Here is a 20,147-nt window from a genome sequence, read left to right as displayed (position 1 = left end):
GGGGTTGAATTTCCAAAAACGTCGCAATCACTTTTTTTTGTAATCGGCTATTATGTCTTTCTAAGAAGTTTCAAAGCATTTGTAATGGATTCAAACTTTGAACCCCATTTTAACCCTGTTAGGGGATGAATTTTACAAATCGCTGAAATCACTTTTATTGTCTTCTAATAATATCCCCAAATACAAAGATTCAAATCCCGCGCTCGAAAAAATGCATGATATCCATACAAACTTTCAACCCCTTTTTCACCACCATAGGGATGAATTTTCAAAAACGCTGAAATTAGTTTTCTTGTATTTTAATATAATACCTTTTTACAAAGTTTCAAGTTCCTAGCTTCAAATAAAATTTGCACCTGAAGACGAACTTTCATCCCCTTTTTAACCCCCTTAGGGGTCGAATTTCCAAGAACGGTGCAATTACTTTTTTTTTGTAATCGGCTATTATGCCTTTCTAAGAATTTTCAAAGCATTTGTAATGGATTTAAACTTTGAAACCCATTTTAACCCTGTTAGGGGATGAATTTTACAAAACGCTGAAATTACTTTTATTGTCTTCTAATAGTATCCCCAAATACAAAGATGAAAGTCCCGCGCTCGAAAAAATGTTTGATATCCATACAAATTTTCATCCCCTTTTTAACCCCCTTAGGGGTTGAATTTCCAAAAACTTTGCAATCACTTTTTTTTTAATTGGCTATTATGCCTTTCTAAGAAGTTTCAAAGCATTTGTAATGGATTAAAATTTTTAACCCCTTTTTAACCCTGTTAGAGGATGAATTTTACAAAACGCTGAAATTACTTTTCCTGTCTTCTAATAATATCCCTAAATACAAAAATTCAACTCCACCACTCGAAAAATTTTTTGATATCCATACAAACTTTCAACCCCTTTTTCACCACCTTAGGGGATGAATTTTCAAAAACGCTCTAATTAGTTTTCTTGTATTTTAATAATATATCTTTTTACGAAGTTTCAAATTCCTAGCTTAAAACAAAACTTTAACCCCATACACACTTTCATCCCCTTTTTAACCCCCTTAGGGGTTGAATTTCTCAAAATCGCTTCTTATCTCTTGTACACTTTATAAATGCAATCTGGTGTGCAAATTTCAACTTTCTGGCTTTTGTAGTTTCGGCTCTGCGTTGATGAATCAGTCAGTCAGTCAGGACACTTGCATTTATATATATAGATAGATAAAGCATGGTTCAAAGTAACCCCATTTTATCATAAACTAGCCTCCTGTTTCAGTCTCCATGTTTGCATAGATGAGCGGAAGGTCTGTACATAATATACAGTATCTCTATGATAATTACTTGGTGGTTTCGAGTTTACATTTTGCAAAACAAAAATAATAAAAATAAGTATAGAAATATAAACCAAATTTTGCTTTGTGCATTGTAGCCATTATAAGTTGCAATAAAAATCTATATCACTATGGGTTAAAATCTGTAGTCATAAACTTTTAACTTCGTAATAGTAAACATACAAGCTTGTTTCTGCAAGCAGACTAATCCCAGGTGACCCAGTTTCGTGTACAATATTCATGAACTTTAATGACAGTAATAACTACACACTACCGGGTGTTTCTGACAATGGGTATTTAAACGCAAAGGAAGATCCTAGTCTTCAAACAGATAGCTAGCATGTGTTAGTTACATTCGTATAATATTCTTACACTAATGGCCATATTCGACATTATCAAATTATAATGTAGTCTCAAGATATAGGCTGTCATAGTCATAGCATAAATTATATAATAGTTCTTACAAAGTATGGGTATCGTCACTCATATCGCGCCTACCTACCTATACCTACTTGGTTCACATTAGGCGGCGCGTGGTGAATGAATTAAAAACCACTTTACGCTTCCACCAGGCTCGGAAGATTCTCAAATCATGACGATAATTTGATAAATGATCATATAATGTATGATGGGAGTAACACAAAGTGTTTTATGTCCTATAATAAGATCTACTGACTCATGATTTTATTCTATTGGCCTCCTACATGTCTTTGAAACAAATAGAAATAAATGAATCAGCGGTTATTTTGGGGATTAACAACTTAATCACGAACGCTTGTAAACAGCTGGTCTAACGATTCGTTTTACGAGTCTGTGCCTATATTAGTCGCTCTACTCGCAAAGTAGGTATTAGGTACATCTATATTTAACTAATAACTGCTAGACAATTAATGATCCATAACAACTATACGATTTCCACTGATCCGCTGTGGAAGCGTATTCAGAAAATAAAGGATCATTACAATTATTTATTTGTTATTAACCGATATAGTAAATTTCATAGCATTTTCGGTGCAGCACTTATTACATTATGGTGCAGCGGAGTGGTGTTAACGGAATTGGTATTTTAACTCTTTTCGTCCGGTGCTCATCTATACCAACCACCTATTTACATACATCCGCTTCAAAATTGACAAAAAAAAATTTGTCCCTTTATTTTAGTCATCATAAGCCATACACTACTGCACGCTTGTCATACTAAAAATTGTATAGGTAAGTAATAAAAATTTGTGACACAAAGGGATTAAACAATTTCAACCCTAATGATGAATTAACGTTAATTACGTTAATATTAAACTTAATTTACCATTTCAGTTGGAATTATCTATACCAATTCCGTTAACACCACTCCGCTGCACCATAAATGCTATAAAATGTACGATGTCTGGTTATTAATCTCGTAGTTTCTTACCTGCACTCGCATTACACAAGTGAAGGTATTAAGTATATATCTAGATCCAAAAACAACGTAATCATATTGATTTCATGAAAAATTAGTACCTAAATACCATGTTTATAAATTTGAATTTGAAGAGGGTACTCCTGTCTTAAATGCCGGCGACACACTTACAACCCATCTGGTATTGCGGGTGTCTATGGGCAACGGTAACCGGTTACCTGTCTGCTCGTTTGTCTTATATATTATATAAAAACATTGCTGAATATATAGAATTTAAATACTTATTAAAATTTGATACAGTTTAAAAAAAACCGGAAAATTCATATCCACGTAGCTATGTTTTACATACGAAACTGTTCGTGGGACACGCTTATAATATTAACTATACCCAAACTTGGCATAGGTTTGCTGTTAAGCGTTATATAATTAACTAAGGTTATTGCTGGTGTACGTGATAATGACAATGATAACGCCTAAGATCTTATCTCTCGTAATTCAAGCCTTATTAGTATCCTAACACATTGGCAGCGCCTAGTAGTCGAATGCCAGTTACTGTAATTGATTAATAGGTTGATATACGACACACAGTGATTCTCCACAAGCCTGTGATATTGTTCAATGATGAACTCTAGTGGTTGGTAATAAGGGTCAAGCCTGGTAGCTACTTTTAGCTACCAAGAACAAAGTGTGGCTATGTATCTACAAACAATTCATCACGCTTCTTTTTGCTCTATTGGATTACCTACGCATGAGATAGCGGCAGTTTAAAAGAAATAAGCAGATTATATAATTATGTACTTAAGTATTGATCCGGCGTTCAGCGTTACAGCTTTTGATTGAAAATTAACTTAAGAAGACGAGCAATAATTCAGCGTATATTAGTAGTATTAGTACTAATATATATATACAGGTTGTACCTAAATCCAACCAAGACTTAAAGGGCATAAAATATAACATCTGATGTAAAGGGCTTATATCAGCTGATGGGCTACAAGATTAAACAAATTTACCCTTAGTGATTTTTTTTTGTTGTGACATCGGTACTTTTTTAAAGTATGTCCTGTTTTTAAGCATTAGGCTAAATAATGGTAAGTACTTAATTAGCAGTGGCGGCGCATCAAACATATCCATAGGCAAACCAGGGCTAATTTGGCTTACATATTTCCTTTACAACTCTGCTCAAACGTCCAAAAACAGGCAAGCCGGTGGGAATCGGCTTTTATGGACGCGCCGCCACTGCTAATTAGGTAGGTACCTATGCAATTACGAGAATGTATAATTTTATTTATTCCGTCGACGTTTCATTATACAGTTATCGAATCAAATTATAATAAAATATAATTTGATTATTAATGTTGCCTTTTTCAGTATAGAACAATCCAAATCGAAGTACATTAACCTAAATCTGAACATTCCGCACGTGCCGCCTTTAGTAGATTGCAACCAAACTATTCGTTCACGCTTAGACATCCCCCAGTTACTTGGGAACACGTTCTTTCGCAATAATGCATTATACATTGCCGGTTTTATTGGATGTTCTTATTATTATGTGTGTACTGATGTGGTAATGTATGCGTCAGTGAATACTGTGAAAGGTCGCTGGCGTCACCGTGCGATTCTTGGAAAGATGACCAATTCACAAGTCTGTAGTCTGATATGCTGCGAGTTTTTGATTTAGTTAACGAAGTTATTTACAAACTTCACGCATTAGTGAAATATTGACACTGGACCATATATTTACCTGATATATGTAGAGATAGGTACCTACATGAACCTTATGTACCTACCTAATGTTATGTACCCACGAATATCTATTTTTTGGGCATAGTGTGCATTAACGGAAAAAGTTACAAAATATTACAAATTGACTTACCAAATAAATTCGCCTCATTAAAAATTCGTAAAAGACACGGATTATTGTTGCCATTGTACAACAATTATGTTAATTAATTTTGCAGTAATTAAACTTAATCATCACATTTTCAATTTTAATTTATTTCCAATTTTGCCTTTTAAGTTTTTCCCCTGCATTTGTTTTTTTAGAGTTTTCGTGTGTCGGCGTCGAATTCCATTGTGAAGTTTAAATTTCAAAATTGGAACCAGCGTGTGATAACGTCTGGCCAGTGACTGCCGTACGGCGGACACGGGCGGCGATGGCGGCGGGACTCGCGTACTGAAACGCGCTGAGATTCGGTAGGTCATCTCATCTCGCGACATTATTCATAAACACAGCTTTATGTAAGGGCGATTTACACAGTGGGTTGCGCACGGCCTACCGTTCTCTTGCAAGAAGATTGAATATCCACATAACAACTACGATACCCCTTACTAGTTAATATCTAACAATGGTAATGAACATAAATAGTTAGTAGTAGGTAGTACTATTAGTTCTGTTATAATAGGGTAGGGTTGACTGTCCCTAGTTTCTGCACAGTGAGGGATTGCATTCACCCATCAGTGTTGTTTTGTTTTAAATTTTCCTGTACCTACTAACCCATTAGTTTGTAAGCTCTACTAATAAAAAAAATGTGTCCATATGTTACACGTAATAAAAATATTCATTCATTCATAATTACCTAAAATTTTAAACAATACCTTTCGAGTGTTATCCGCCGCATGCGATGGTAACTATTTAATTGTGTAAATCAAAGCAAACAAGTAGTGACCATATATTTTATTTTTTTGGAAAAAATTATACAAAATCTAATAAAATTGTACTTTTATTTTCATAAATAGGTTTGTGTTGTACCTATAGGTACATGTAAATTGCTGATAAGGAATGGTATATCCAAATGTGGCTAATAAGAGGGTTATAAAACACTCTGTTAAAGGTTACGGCGGGCTAAAAAGCTTCAAGACATATTTTAACATTCTCCGAGTCTGAGACTTAATTGCTCTACAACCACTAGGTATGTGGAAGCCAATCGGTAGGAAATTTGATAAATTTAGGCCCCCGTGGTTCCATTACTATTCGGGCGTTGTTTTAATCCTTTGCCAAATTTTGCGAGGTCACTGAGGTCATTATATGCGTCATACTAAAAGGCTTGCTACACGGTCGCCGACAAGCCCCCAGACCGCGTGGCCTTGGCCGGTCCCGGACCGTGTAGACAGTTTTTACCAACAAAATTTGACCAAAACTGTCCAAGGACAGACCAAGGTCAGACGGTTAGAAGGCTTGTCGGCGACCGTGTAGCAAGCCTTTAAGCAACTTTTGTTATGGGACCAACTCTGATCACACAAAAGGCTCTCCCATGGCCATAGCCCCCTGAAACCCAGAATCAGTTGTTTTGTATTTGAATTTGGAACCCTTAGTTTTTTTTTATGATATAGGAGGCAAAAACAAACGGATCGATCGACAACAACACTCGCAACACCAGAGTTATTCCATAAAAGTTCAAAATAAATTGTGAAATATAGATGGTCAAGCAAATCTTGTCAGTAGAAAAAGGCGGCAAATTTAAAAAATGTAGGCGCGAAGGGATATCGTCCCATAGAAAATTTGAATTTCGCGCCTTTTTCTATTGACAAGATTTGCTTGACCAACTTTATGTACAATCATTTGTACGCAGGGTCTAGGAGGATAAAAAACATACATCAGTCTGATCAACCGAAAAGTATGAAACAGTCATTTTGTTTTGGTTCGCGATTTCGGGGTTGGTTCTATTGATAAAATTGCTAAGTCTAACCTACCTACTTATTCCCTACTCAAAATATGGGTAAGGGTTAAAAAATACATCCTGTAGGTACCTACACCGGTCAACGGCTCGCTAGACTACCTACATTCCGAGACAGTAACTGGCAAGTTTAGCCAACTAGACTATACTGCCGCCCTAAGCTAAAAGGCAGTTTTTCGACATTTTGCCAAAATGGACTTTTTGTGATATTCGTAATGTAGAGATCGAGACGCATCGACCACTTTGGACCGTTTTCCGATAAGTGGCTTAGTTTTCGAGAAAAAAATCGTAAAAAGACCGTATTTGCACTAATTTTCGTTCGTTCCTAGTCTAAAAAGCGACTATTTGACAAAGCCAGGCTAAAACAACGTATATGCAGCTATACGTTTTTTTACGCTTTGGTTTGCGTAAAATCTTATCCACCATATCTAGCCTAAAATAACGTATAAGCCAAAAACTAGGCTAAAAATACGTAAAAGACGCTATACGCACTTTAAGATTAGAATCTTTAGCAACATTTTAGATCTGATACTAGTCTAAAAAATCGTATAATATTTTTTTTTGTTTAAATGTCTCATACGCCATTTTAGCCTAGTATCACTTAACTTTTTTACGTCACCATAATAGTCTTTAGAAACGTATAACTATTATACGTTCTTCTTATTTTGTATGGACGTCGTATTAAACGCAAACAAACTTTTAAAATGGTTGAAAGTGCGTCTAACTAGTCTATAACGCAGTATATGCTCCAACCTTCGTCATGCTCCCCGCGCGCCGAAAGACACCTTTACGCTAAGTAAAAGCCGTCAGCCGCAAGCGCAGGCTTGTGGCTGCCGGAATGAGAGCGGAGGTGGCTTTTTGCGCGCGAAATATTGACCGAACGCCAAGGTTAAAAAAATACTTTATTATTGCATTACCATCATATGTTATCAATAATATGTAGTGTTTACAATTAGTACCTTCGAGTATTATCATTTTTATCAAGCTATATACTTTAAAAATGCCTCGCAAATACTTTCGCTCGAAAGCAAATACATCTTTCTAGCGTAGTTTGTGATGGTAAAATTGTTCATACGTACTTTTCTACAGCAAACGTTGTTTAAGTTTTATTTATTCATTGGACGGTTTGACTGCTTTTATTTAAATAAAATCAAATTGATATTACAGCTAATCGTATCGGGTTTAATTCCTTATAAGCCAAGTAGGTATTTGACATTATGAAGAGTTTAAATCTTATTGAAAAATGTTTTAAAGGGAAATTTAATGAGAATTCTTACGGGCAGTATAACATTTTCCGCCTAAGTATTTAGATAACCAGGACAAAGGACCATGGGCCTCTTTGTATGGAACCTGGGTCCATCCGAAAACCAACTGAGAATTAAAGATAATATTATATACACACATATATATATATATATATATATAATATTTTACTTAAATGAAATACTTAAGTAGGTTTTATCTAGTTCATATCGCACCAATAGATTTCGATAAGAAATATCGTAAATTAATTACTGCAAATTATATTACGTTTTATTTATCATAGTATTTATATATTACGTACTATCTATTACGTTTTATAAAAAAACAATATGTACAAAACAGTATGTTTGTGTATTAGATAATAGTTGTATGTTAAAATGGTCAAACCTATGAGTTTGTAATCTAATAGAAAAATAATTTTATTGTGAATCTAATTTTTTATTACAACCGCTAAAAGGCGTTTTAGAATTAAATAAATGACAGAGTATGTGCAGGAATTTATACACTCGTATTAATTTTATTGCTAATGTAGACTACATAATTCGCTAACCTATTACCGTGCGATGAAATTCCATGCCTATTGATAACAAACTAAAATAAATATTAGAGATGCCACGAATTCGGTAAAACATTATGTATTTTTTGAGTTACGTGTACGCAAAAACTGGTCACCTACAAAGATAAATGTTTGCTAAGATTTAAGTCAGCAGCAAGCTGGGTTCTCCATACCACTGTAGTTACGCTCTCATTTTAAAACGATTAGCTAGATTGCTCTAAAACTTTGTACTCAGTAAAGGATAAGGTATATCTATGCCTGTAATTAATGTGTAGCTTCAGATACCATAGAAAAAAATACAGCGACAATAAGTTTTTCATACAAAACTTATTTTTCCTCTATTTCATTACTTTTGTTGGAATATAAACTAATTAGGTACTGGCATAGATATACCTCATGTCATTTTATGTGCAATTTAGTACAATCCAACACGTTGTTTTAAAATGAGTACGAATCTCCGTTTTTATGGGAAGTAAAAATTCGGCTGAGCTTACTGCGGACTCTGTTAAGTTTCGTTGCTCATGCTCATTAGAAGTATATGTAATGTCATTAGTAGAGTCGAGTAAATCTAGTCTATTATACAAATAAAATCAGAAAGGCCTTACACTAAAAATTTGTTACATATTATGAGGCTATTCCCACTAGTTAGGTATCTACCGCCAAGTTGTTACCAGTGGTAACTACTGGGAATTTATATCCCACTTTTCTTCCCAGTAACTTCTGGGAACTTCTTTTTCCAGTAGTTACCACTGGTAAAAGGTGGGATTTTTTCCTAGTAGTTACCACCAACATTTTTTTACAGTACAGTTTAGATGTTTGTTTATTATATGAACACAAAATACTATACTACCAGGCTATTATTAAAAAAAACAAGATCCAGCGATTACTTTTTGGATTATAATTTTAATTACCATACAAAATTAACACATAGATCGGGTTTTTCCCACTAATTACCATCAAGTTGTTACCAGTGGTAGCTAATGAGATTTGTTTGCCAGTAGTTACCACTGGTAAAAGGTTGGATTTTATTCCTAGTAGTTACCACCAACATTTTGTTACAGTTCAATAGTAATAAAAACAGTATAAGTAGAATACTATAAATATAGAATCTTTATTGAACCCTAACAAGATTGTAGTGGTAACTACTCCCATTAGTTACCACTGGTAACAACTTGATCGTAACTAGTGGGAATAACCCAATTTATATGTTAATTTTGTATGGTAATTGAGATTATAATCCAAAAAGTAATTACTGGATCTCGTTTTTTTAATAATAGCCCACTAGTATGGCGTTTTTTGTTCGAATATAAATAAACATTTAAACTACGTGACTGTTTTTTATTCCCATTTCTTCCATAAATACTAATCTATAAAACCGTATATTCGGTGTTTTTGTTGGTATACGTTTTTTTACACTAGCACGCTAGTCGAAAATCTGGTCAAATTCATAATTTTTCCTAGTATACTAACCAAAAAGGCCGAATAGCTGCTATAGGGTCTTTTAACTTAGGATCTCAAGTGCGAATTATTCATTGGTACTAAGCAAAAAGGCAGCATGTGACATATACGGCGTTTTTACCTAGTTTCTACTTCGGAACTAAGTTAGAACGCCGCATAACGCATGTTTACCGCCTTCTTGACTAGTACGACCTACTCATTTTTAAGCTTAATACTAATTTAAAGTGTTTTTTATAAAATAAAAAAAAACTGAGCTGTTTAGAAACATACTATAAATATCTAAAATAAGTACATATATATACCTACCACATACAAAAAGAAAAAATGGAAAAAGTTTTACCGTTTCGAAGAAATTCAAGGAAGATGTTTGGGTTGGTTTTTTGCGATTATCTCGAAACTAGCTTTTGTCGAAAAACTGCCTTTTAGACTAGGACGGCAGTATAGTATACATATTTAATGATGAAAACAATAGAATAAAATAATCCAGCGATTCCTGAAATGGCTACAGGAAATCAACGAAACCTATACATTGTATAATTTTACTGGCAAAATTTAAATCGATTTCATTCACTTTTGTTTTTGTCCTGGCAATGGCTACTATGGATGTCATGTCAAATGGCATTGGCAGTGTTGCCAACTTGGCATAAATGATGCCAGATCTGGCATATTTACACCCGTTTTGGCACCAAAATTTTCCATTTAGCATCTGGCATAATTTTTAGCATAATTTAGTCTAAGCCAAGTTTTCACCAACTTGGCAACAACAACATGCGCCATCGCCTTATGTGGTTCATATTTAATATGAATTTTGACTTTTGTGAGCGATGTCCATCGACGAACTATTGTATATATATATGTATACATTTTTTTAAATGGTAACTATAGTTGGTCAAGTAAATCTTGTCAGTACAAAAATGCAGCAAATTAAAAAAAAAATGTAGGCGCGGTTATAATCTCATAGAAAATTTGATTTTGCGCCTTTTTCTACTGACAAAGTACGGTGTTTTTTACAGAATATTTTTAGACACCACATTATTTTAAGTGTGTATTTTTAAGTGACATTTTAGCATTTTTTTTAGATTATTTAAAAAAACTTTGGCATAATTTAGACATTAGTCTAGCATTTTTTCAAAATCTGAGTTGGCAACACTGGGCATTGGCAACCCAGTCTTTGACAGCCAGGAAGATGCGTGTTTCTATTGTTTTCTTTAGCCGTCCTATTTTTTTTAAATAAAGCGGCGGCTTTTAGTATTCGGCCTAATTAACCATGTTTTGGTAACAAGTGATATACAGTAAAATCTAATTTAAGGCTAAGGAAAATGAACCCGCCTCCATCGCCATGGAAAAGGCCCAGCGAAGTTATGCAGCTGCACAAGTTGAAAAAACGAAAACTAGCTTTACAGGTATAAAATTACACTTTATTCATCATTTGCTGTCTCATAGTTGTTATTCTTTTTTGGAAGAAACCTTAAATTTCGTTATTTAAGGTAATTTATCTGATGTATACGCACGCACTCAATGCAGTGATGTTTGTTTATTATTATTAATGTTATCTAACGCAGGAACGCATGAAACACCCTTCAGTATCATCTAATGAGGAATCCAGTAGTCAAGAAACCAGTGCCTTAGATTTTTCTAGGCTCCTAGACGGAGACAAAAGAAAAAATCCATTTTCAAAGTAAGTTGATGATGTTTCTAGACTTAGCTTACATTTGTTTGCTTCTATCCTATGAGTTATTGCCCTTGCTCAGTGTTATACTTCCTTGATACTTTTTGAACTGAACTTTCCGTCACATGTTTTAGGCCTAATTAGCATACATATGTTATTCGTGTAACCTCTTATTTACTTTAAGTAAATAACAGTGATACCTAATCAAAGCCTCAATATGGTACTAGACGCGTCATACTAGTACATTATGATATTTATATGGCAACTCACATAACATACTGTCCTTGGACTTAATATAACTCTGTAAATAATTGCCATAACTTGTTTTAACACCCTTTCTATAAATCTTATTCAAAATGGTACTAACTCGACTCTTATCCTTCTAACATCAACCTCATTTTATCACACTGAAGTAGAAAGAGAAATATTACAAGAACCCTTGTTATAGAAAAACAGGTCATGCTACTAATCATGTTAACCTTTGACCATTTTATCATATTACATTCTACTTACAGGTCAAATCCTCAGCAAACTAAAAAGGCAAAAACTGACTTTGCAGAACTAGATGAATCAAATGACAAAACACTGTTTGCACTTTTAAAGCTACCTGCAAAGGTAGAGAAGCCTCCGCAGGAATTGGACACTAACAAACTAACTACATTCTCAAATCTGTTGCAAAAGTTCACTGCGGAACATTCTGTAGAACCAGTAAGTATATCTTTTATACTAGTCTGCATTTGGTTTAAATGAATTGCGATTGTGTTATATCATTAAAATGCTTTAGCGCCACTTGCACCATCCAAATAACCCGGGGTTAACCGATTAAACAGTAAAAATAGTGTCAAATTGTACTGGTTACCATGGCAACTGAAGGTTTAACCGGTTAACCCTAGGTTAGTGGGATGGTGCAAGTGGCTCTTATAAATTAAATGGCTTTTGTCTTGAGAGAAAATTGCCCACACTAAACCTTTTTAATAGTGATTAATAATGAGAATTTAATGAAAGGATTTAAAGGAGTAGAAAGCTTTTATTCTAGCTGAATTATGATGAATGATTTAAGGCAAACACATTTTTGTTTCAAATATTTGCAGGGTTGACAAATTAAGCAGGTTTCATTGTTATGAGCTGGGTCCACACTGATCGAGCATACATGCGAGGCAATTTCCGCGCTCGATCAGTGTGGACCTGGCTATTATCGTACTTTATAAATAATACTTATGTATCATCCAAACTTAGGATGTTGCTGTAAAGAAGTGCAAGCACCTGCCAATAGACTGGGCGCTCAAGTCAAAACTTAGGTTAATGTCACCAAAGCCATTTGCATGGACAGCAAAACTGAAAGCCAGTGAAGAGGCATCCGGGATTACTGGGTATGCAGTTATATATTTAAAAAAAAGACAAAGTATTGTTTTTCATTGAATTTCTACTAATGTCATGTCATAATTTATCAATGTATTGTTTGTCATGCTGTTACCCCTGCCAGGGGGGCGAAGCTCCTGACTTCGGTCAAACTCGGCTCCGCTCGGCTCAGCATTGCTCCGAGCAATTATTAAGGTTGGCACCACTTGACTTCCTTTTGCGTGCACAACCACAGATAAGATAATCACTTGATTTTTGACAACCCTAAATAGCCGAAGGGGATAGTGCCATATATTAGAAAGGGACAGCATGATTCGACCCTGAACCGCAGTCAAACTTCGTTTTTGTAGGAAGTTTCCTTTATGTATGGCAGGACTATTAATTATTCTGTGCCCCTGTCAAAATGTCGACCACAGTCCTAACTAGGAAACATTTTTTTTTATTAAAACTGTGGCTTAGTGGTTATGGCGTCTGCCGCAAAAGCAGGAGAAGCTGGTTCCGTGCCAGCTCAGGACACTGAAGGCCTTAGTCACTATTTTTTTTTTCTTAAGAGTGTAGCTTAAGAATCTGTAGATAACATGCACTGTAATTTATCAGGTTCGTCCGCTGCCTCGACACAACCACTTCATCTACTCTAGACACCTCACCACGGGCGCGCTTCCACCAGACATGCCTCTACTGGCAACACCCGCAGCTCCCGTGGCTAGAGCTGTTCCCCCGATCATCAGGCCGTGTGTCTGCTACCAGCTTCCTGGCCGGAAATGAGGAAGTCAAACAGGCACTGCATACTGAGTGGACTGAGAGCTTCAGATCACTTTTTCAGGTGTGAAAAAAATACTTTACAGTATATATTGTCCTATTTTCCCGCACTAGTGCGTAAAATAGCACTTTTCGTGCGTATGTCAAAAGTTTAAGGGCCATATGTACTGTAAAACGTTGTATGATACACGTGCGAATAGGTAATTCGGAACTCGTGTCGATTTAATTTAAAACACTCCCTTCGGTCGTGTTTTAATTTATCGTCACTCGTTTTGAATTTCCTCTTTTCCGCACTTGTTCGTAAATCACTATTTTAGATGATACAGATTATATTCGACTGAATTGAATTAAATTAATACATCTATCATCTCTATAGATTTAATCATTTATGCACCATATGAGTAAACAATTTATTTTAATTTATAACCAATCGTCTCATATTTTCAGACTGCACCAAAATTCTGGTCATTTCATTCATCAATATCCATAAGTTTTAGATACAGAGACAATAAAAGTTAAATCTAAAATTTTCGCATAAAATTCTCCATTTGAAGTGATAGTTTTTTCTAGTTGCTACGAGCTCGCCACTGCCCATACTTCTACGTGTGTGCGAACACGTTTACGTGTGTATTCCGCGCCGCGGGTCTGTGTGGTGTGTCGGAGCCCTGCGCGCTCATCAGCCCTACCACGAGAGGCTTCAGGCAGACACTGCGGCAAGAAGGTGAGACTAGAAAACGTTTATCAAACGTACTCTTTATGTATTAAATTAGTGAAGTTGGCTTAAAAAAGTAACAATATAAGCGTTGCAACCCGTTGCTATATGAGCATATTTTTGAAAATTGTGATGTGATCATTTTGAACATCTGGTCCGTTTAGTTACTTCAGTCGCTGACTGTACAAACAAGACGGACTTGAGAACCTATCAACGTGCACACTAGCGCCACAGCTCACGAAAGATATTGAAAAAAAAACCTGGTCAAGTGCGAGTCGGACTCGCGTTTCAAGGGTTCCGTACATCACACTTTTGTACGTGAAACGTGACGTTAGTGAAATGTCTTGAAAAACCCGAAAGGGTCAATCAAAAACCAGATGTAACATGAAGTTTTCTGGCGTGGTGGCTTATATCTCTACATCTTTGAAGATTAAATGCCGAACAATAGTTACAAGTGTCCAAATGCGTAGAGCTGAAAACTCAAGCGTCCGACGGGTCGCGCTTCCTACAACCTCCGAAAGTGTTTTAAAAGCGAAGGCCGAAGAGAGATAATACCTATGTACAGTGTGGCCAAAAAATAAGTGTATTCCCGTAGTCAGGGAGGTTTTGGGATTATACTGAGCAACTTTTAGTATGGGACCAACCCCGAAATCGCGGAAAAAGAAGTATCCTCCCACAGAAAACGTACCAGCCAAAATGTATGAAACAGCCAAATTTTTCCTCGCGATTTCAGGGTTGCACGTTGGCAACGGGGATACACTTAGTTTATTTGTTAGCCACCGTGTATACCTAGTGCTTATTAAAACACGTAACAATTGTAACCTAATCAATCAGTACAGTCAGCAGCAGAAGTTGCTAAGCGGGCGAGTGGTTTAAAATGATTTGGATGCGACTTTATAGTTAAGACAATAAGAGCATGTCAAGGTAATTTTGAACACCTCTCCCACTTAGCAACTTCTGCTGTTGACTGTACTACAAGTACCATTGCGGCTATGTGCCAGATACAGCCTATAGTCGAATTTTTTGTCTTCAGTCCGACTCACGCTTGAAGCTAAAGGCACTAAATATCTTTGGGACGCTTTGAGCCTTCGGCCTTATACGGATATCGGCCTAGGGCCTTCACAATAGCTGTCTACATCACGTTTCACTAAAACCATTGCGGCTGTGTCCCTAAAAAAACGTTAACCGCATTTTTGTTTTTAAATCCGACTCACGCTTGACTCTAGATTTCTCATAGGTTTTCCTGTCATCTTTAGGTAAAAGACTATTTTGTGTATTTTTTTCAGGATTTTAGACCCAGTAGTTTCGGAGATAGAGGGGGGGGGGAATGGTCAATTTTTGTCTATTTTCTTAAATAACTTCTAAACTTTTTATCGTAAATTTATAAGAAAAATATATTTGGCGTTCTCAAAATGAGCTCTTTCGTTTGATATATAACACAATATAGTTTTCAAAACTTTGTTTTTTAATTTTATCGTTTACCCCCCAAAAGTAGCCCCTATGTTTAAAATTCATTTATTAACGTTACATATCCGTCTTTGGGTCACAGACTTACATATGTGTACCAAATTTCAACTTAATTGGTCCGGTAGTTTCGGAGCAAATTGGCTGTGACAGACGGACAGACGGACAGACAGACGCACGAGTGATCCTATAAGGGTTCCGTTTTTTCCTTTTGAGGTTACGGAACCCTAAAAAAGGGGACCGCTACGTACTGTACAGGCTGTATTAGTACCTTTTGAATACATCAAACTAGTTTTTAGGGTTCCGTACCCAAAGGGTAAAACGGGACCCTATTACTAAGACTGCTGTCCGTCCGTCTGTCACCAGGCTGTATCTCACGAACCGTGATAGCTAGACAGTTGAAATTTTCACTATAACAACAAATACTAAAAACAGAAAAAAAAAAAGATTTAAGTGGGGCTCCCATACAACAAACGTGATTTTTGACCGAAGTTAATCAACGTCGGGCGGGGTCAGTACTTGGATGGGTGACCGTTTTTTTTTTGCCTTTTTTTGCATTATGGTACGCAACCCTTCGTGCGCGAGTCCGACTCGCACTTGCCCGGTTTTTATGTTGTTGGTTTCGTCGAGCTAAGAACTCAAAACAAAAACGGCCGTTTTAACTTTGGACGCATAGATTAATTGGTCCGCTTTTTACAATATCTTTCGTGAAATTTAAATAATCACTATTATTTAGCTGTGGCGCTAGTGTGCACGTTAATGGACTCTTAAAAATGGAGCACAATTAACCATTATCTTTTCTCACAGACGTAGAATTCACAATGCCCCTCCGTCCCGACAAAAAGCGGCTAAACACATCAGACGAAGACCGGCCAAAGAACTCTTCTTTCGATAGCTGCTATGACACGATGGACGACACTAATGTGAAACAAGAGGCTCAAGAGGAGGGGTCGGGGGACGAGGATCCTGATGCGTTCCTGTCGCAGCTGGGACTGGAGACAGCTATGCTGAATAGGATTAATAACCAACAGGTTTGTATTGATACCCATACCTAAATAATGTGCCCATGCGGCTCATTTCATAACGTCAAGCTAATTAAGACCTACAAGCGGAATGCCCCGTTTTAAAACAATTTCAATTTAGTTTGGGTTTATTGTATTCTTGTGCTAAGAGCTGAAGATCTTCTGAGCTTCCTTCTCTCGTCACCCAGCATTGTATAGATAGGGTAAACAGGCATTCTTTCTTTGATTCAGGCATATTTAAGTAAAAAATACGAATGAAAATAAAAGTGAGTGAATGTAAGATATTTTGAGTTCTCGGGTTTCATTGAAATTCTTTCCTGCTTGTGTTAGTGGCTCCCTCTTCTCGTTCACCTATGGGTTTCTTATCGAATACCTATTGGTCAAACCAATTTGTCAGTCAGTAAGAACCAGAGAAACTATACTCATCCTTTTCTTTTGGGTGCTAGTACAAGTGTAAGACAAAGATAGTATGATTGAAATGAGACAGTCCTTTGACAAACTATGCTTTATTTTCAGGCGCGCATAATCCACACCGCCGAGAGCAGCGTAGACAGCGCGGCCGAGTCGCTCGTGTTCGCGCGCGGCGCCGACGCGCAGGCGCTGTTCAACTTCCTGCTCAACTGCAAGAGTATCATCGCGGCCACCGGCCCGCTCGCCGGCGTGCCGCCCACGTTGCTAGCGCCTACTGCCTTTCATGGGGGGACGCTACAGTCGCTAAACGTAAGAAAAACAACACAACTATTCTAATAGTTCGCGCCTGGAGCCGAAGAGGCGCTGTTCAACTTCCTTCTCAACTGCAAGAGTATCATCGCGGCCACCGGCCCGCTCGCCGGCGTGCCGCCCACGTTGCTAGCGCCTACTGCCTTTCATGGGGGGACGCTACAGTCGCTAAACGTAAGAAAAACAACACAACTATTCTAATAGTTCGCGCCTGGAGCCGAAGAGGCGCTGTTCAACTTCCTTCTCAACTGCAAGAGTATCATCGCGGCCACCGGCCCGCTCTCCGGCGTGCCGCCCACGTTGCTAGCGCCTACTGCGTTTCATGGGGGAACGCTACAGTCGCTAAATGTAAGAAAAATACAACTAGTAACTAGCCTAAAGCAGGCCACTGACGAGCCTTCCAACAGTCCAAATAGCGTGGCTGCAATCCAAAATCGGTCCGTGAATGTCAAAAACGTACAATGTTTAATATTAGGATGCCGTCCATTTGGATGAATTCATTTTAACGGAATCCATTTGGAAGGCTCGTCAGTGGCCTGCTTAATAGTTTGCGCCTGGAGCCGAAGAGACGCTGTTCAACTTCCTTCTCAACTGCAAGAGTATCATCGCGGCCACCGGCCCGCTCGCCGGCGTGCCGCCCACGTTGCTAGCGCCTACTGCGTTTCATGGGGGAACGCTACAGTCGCTAAACGTAAGAAGAACAATACAACTATTCTAATAGTTCCCGCCTGGAGCCGAAGAAGCGCTGTTCAACTTCCTTCTCAACTGCAAAAGTATCATCGCGGTCACCGGCTCGCTCGCCGACGTGCCGCCTACGTTGCTGGCGCCAGTGGCGCCTACTGCGTTTCATGGAGGGACGCTACAGTCGCTAAACGTAAGAAAAACAATACCACATTTAAAACACTTTCAGATCACCAATCACAGTTGAAAAATTTCACCGATGTTCCTAAGGGCTCATTTAGATGATGCGAGAACATTGCGGGTTATTATCTGTCGGTTGAATTGGAGTTAGTCTCAGAAAAAAAAATATGTTTCCAGTCGCTAGTTAATGTGTTCGTGTTTTGTATTTAGGTCCGCGAAAGTGTCCTACACTCTGACAACAAGAAGTACTTCTCGATCGAGCTGCGCGGGCCCATCCTGCCGACCACCGTCCACGCCCTGTTCGACGTGCTCAAGCACTCCGGCGCACAGTTCAGCGCCACCTTCGCGCATCATTCACCGACCGTGGCTTTCTCGTGGGCGGCCAAGGGCATCGCACAAGGTACTTCTATATGATATTATGAAAACAACTCTATTGTCATGGTAATAAGGTTGTTACAAAACCAAAGCACGTCGAATGGATATGACGACCGGATATTGTGTTGTAATCCAGTAACTTTCTCGACTTTTGTAACGTGGTTCATTTGCGTCCAGCATCCATTATTCATTGGACAAGTCTGCAAAAAATCAGAACTATCGTATTTGACGCAAACGCTAAATGCAAAAAGTTACTCTATTATTGTTGTTGAAACAGTTTTTACTGGCTTTAAAACTTACATAACAAACATCCCAGTAGTTGTCACTGTTCCATATTTGGGCACATTTATTCTTAATTATCGTTTATGAGTAGCGGTGGCAAACTCTGTGTCAATTATTAGTAAGAGAATCTTATTATATGTTTACCTATAAGTTTGCCTTGGTTTTTAGGGTTTTGTACCCATAGGGTAAAACCCGGGCGAGACCATATTACTAAGATTCCGCTGTCGGTCTGTCTGTCACTAGGCTGTACCTATCTCATGAACCGGTATAGACTATAGACAGTTAAAATTTTCACAGATGATGTATTTCTGTTGCCGCTATAACAACAAAATACTAAAAACAGAAAATAATAAATATTTAAGTACCCGTATTCCCATACAACAAACTTGATTTTTTTGCCGTTTTTTGCGTAATGGAATGGTACGAAACCCTTCGTGTGCGAGTCGACTCGCACCAGGCCGGTTTTTTTGTAATTCGACATTCAAGCAAAGTCATGGCAATTTCCAATCTAAAAAGGAAAATCCTCTATGAAATATAACATTGAACAATGCATTGACATCACATCCATTTCCAGACGAGTCCTCAAAGGAGAATGAGCCCAACCACTTCGCCAAAGCCTTCAACAAGGAGAACTTATCCGACTGCGGGATCAGTGAAGAGATGCTCCAGCACTTCTGTTCCTCGGACCCGAGCATAGTCAAGCCTCTGGACAGCGTCAAGTACAACGCCGAAGACAATACGTACACGTGGTGACCTGGTTCATAATGATTTATTTTTGACTGACTGATTTTTGTGTGAATTGTATTGAAATGATTATGAATGTAATATATTTTTGTACAAATTACTTCGTTTTTTTTGCAAGGTCCCGTAAAGTAGCAGGATCATTGTTAATTGATCCATCTTATGTCTATAAAATGCTAACTGTAAACAGCACAGCACAACAGCGATGGTCGGTTTTGACCAGATTCTGTATATGTAAGGTATGCAAAGATGAATTCGTACCGTTTCGTCAGCTACTATTAACTATTAAGCCAATGACGAATGAATGAATAACATGAATTATCCAAAACAAATCAATTTGATAAAGAATATAATTTTGTTGAAATACCTCTAATTGGCTTAGCGTGGCAGTATATGTGACGTTCCACGGCAAAGGGTACCTTATGGCGGCTGGCGCTTACGTCGCATGGCGCCGCAATAATATTGGAGTGGCGCTAATAATAGCCCAAGCGCCAACCGCGATAAGGTACCTTTACCCGTGGGGCGT

The 20,147-nt window shown here is 37.6% G+C and overlaps 2 protein-coding genes across 2 annotated transcripts in view; one reads left to right on the top strand and one right to left on the bottom strand.

Annotated features, from left to right (window-relative positions):
* Positions 1-4,894, bottom strand: part of LOC134665023 (NADPH oxidase 4-like) — a 29,451-nt gene extending 24,557 nt beyond the window's left edge. The window contains exon 1 of the mRNA XM_063521794.1: positions 4,580-4,894. Within this exon, the coding sequence (XP_063377864.1) occupies positions 4,580-4,633 (54 nt within the window). The 5' untranslated portion in view covers positions 4,634-4,894. The remainder of the gene's footprint in view (positions 1-4,579) is intronic.
* Positions 4,895-10,835: 5,941 nt separating this feature from the next.
* LOC134665022 (protein downstream neighbor of son homolog) lies at positions 10,836-19,721 on the top strand. Its single transcript, XM_063521793.1, has 10 exons — positions 10,836-11,060; positions 11,220-11,335; positions 11,842-12,034; positions 12,563-12,696; positions 13,283-13,508; positions 14,015-14,165; positions 16,428-16,651; positions 17,159-17,362; positions 18,434-18,623; positions 19,455-19,721. Exons 1-10 carry the CDS (start codon positions 10,977-10,979, stop codon positions 19,631-19,633), a joined length of 1,701 nt encoding a protein of 566 aa, XP_063377863.1. The 5' UTR covers positions 10,836-10,976; the 3' UTR covers positions 19,634-19,721.
* The last annotated feature ends 426 nt before the right edge of the window (positions 19,722-20,147 follow it).

The sequence above is a fragment of the Cydia fagiglandana genome, chromosome 6 (assembly GCF_963556715.1).
Source record: "Cydia fagiglandana chromosome 6, ilCydFagi1.1, whole genome shotgun sequence".
NCBI classification, from domain to species: domain Eukaryota; kingdom Metazoa; phylum Arthropoda; class Insecta; order Lepidoptera; family Tortricidae; genus Cydia; species Cydia fagiglandana.
This window is presented reverse-complemented; position numbering and strand designations above follow the sequence as displayed.

Excerpts from the sequence above, each read along its gene's own strand:
- LOC134665022 (XM_063521793.1), top strand. The coding sequence starts at position 10,977 with ATGAACCCGCCTCCATCGCCATGGAAAAGGCCCAGCGAAGTTATGCAG. Across the intron at positions 11,336-11,841 it reads AGAAAAAATCCATTTTCAAA|GTCAAATCCTCAGCAAACTA; the intron begins GTAAGTTGATGA and ends TTCTACTTACAG. Across the intron at positions 18,624-19,454 it reads GGCCAAGGGCATCGCACAAG|ACGAGTCCTCAAAGGAGAAT; the intron begins GTACTTCTATAT and ends ATCCATTTCCAG.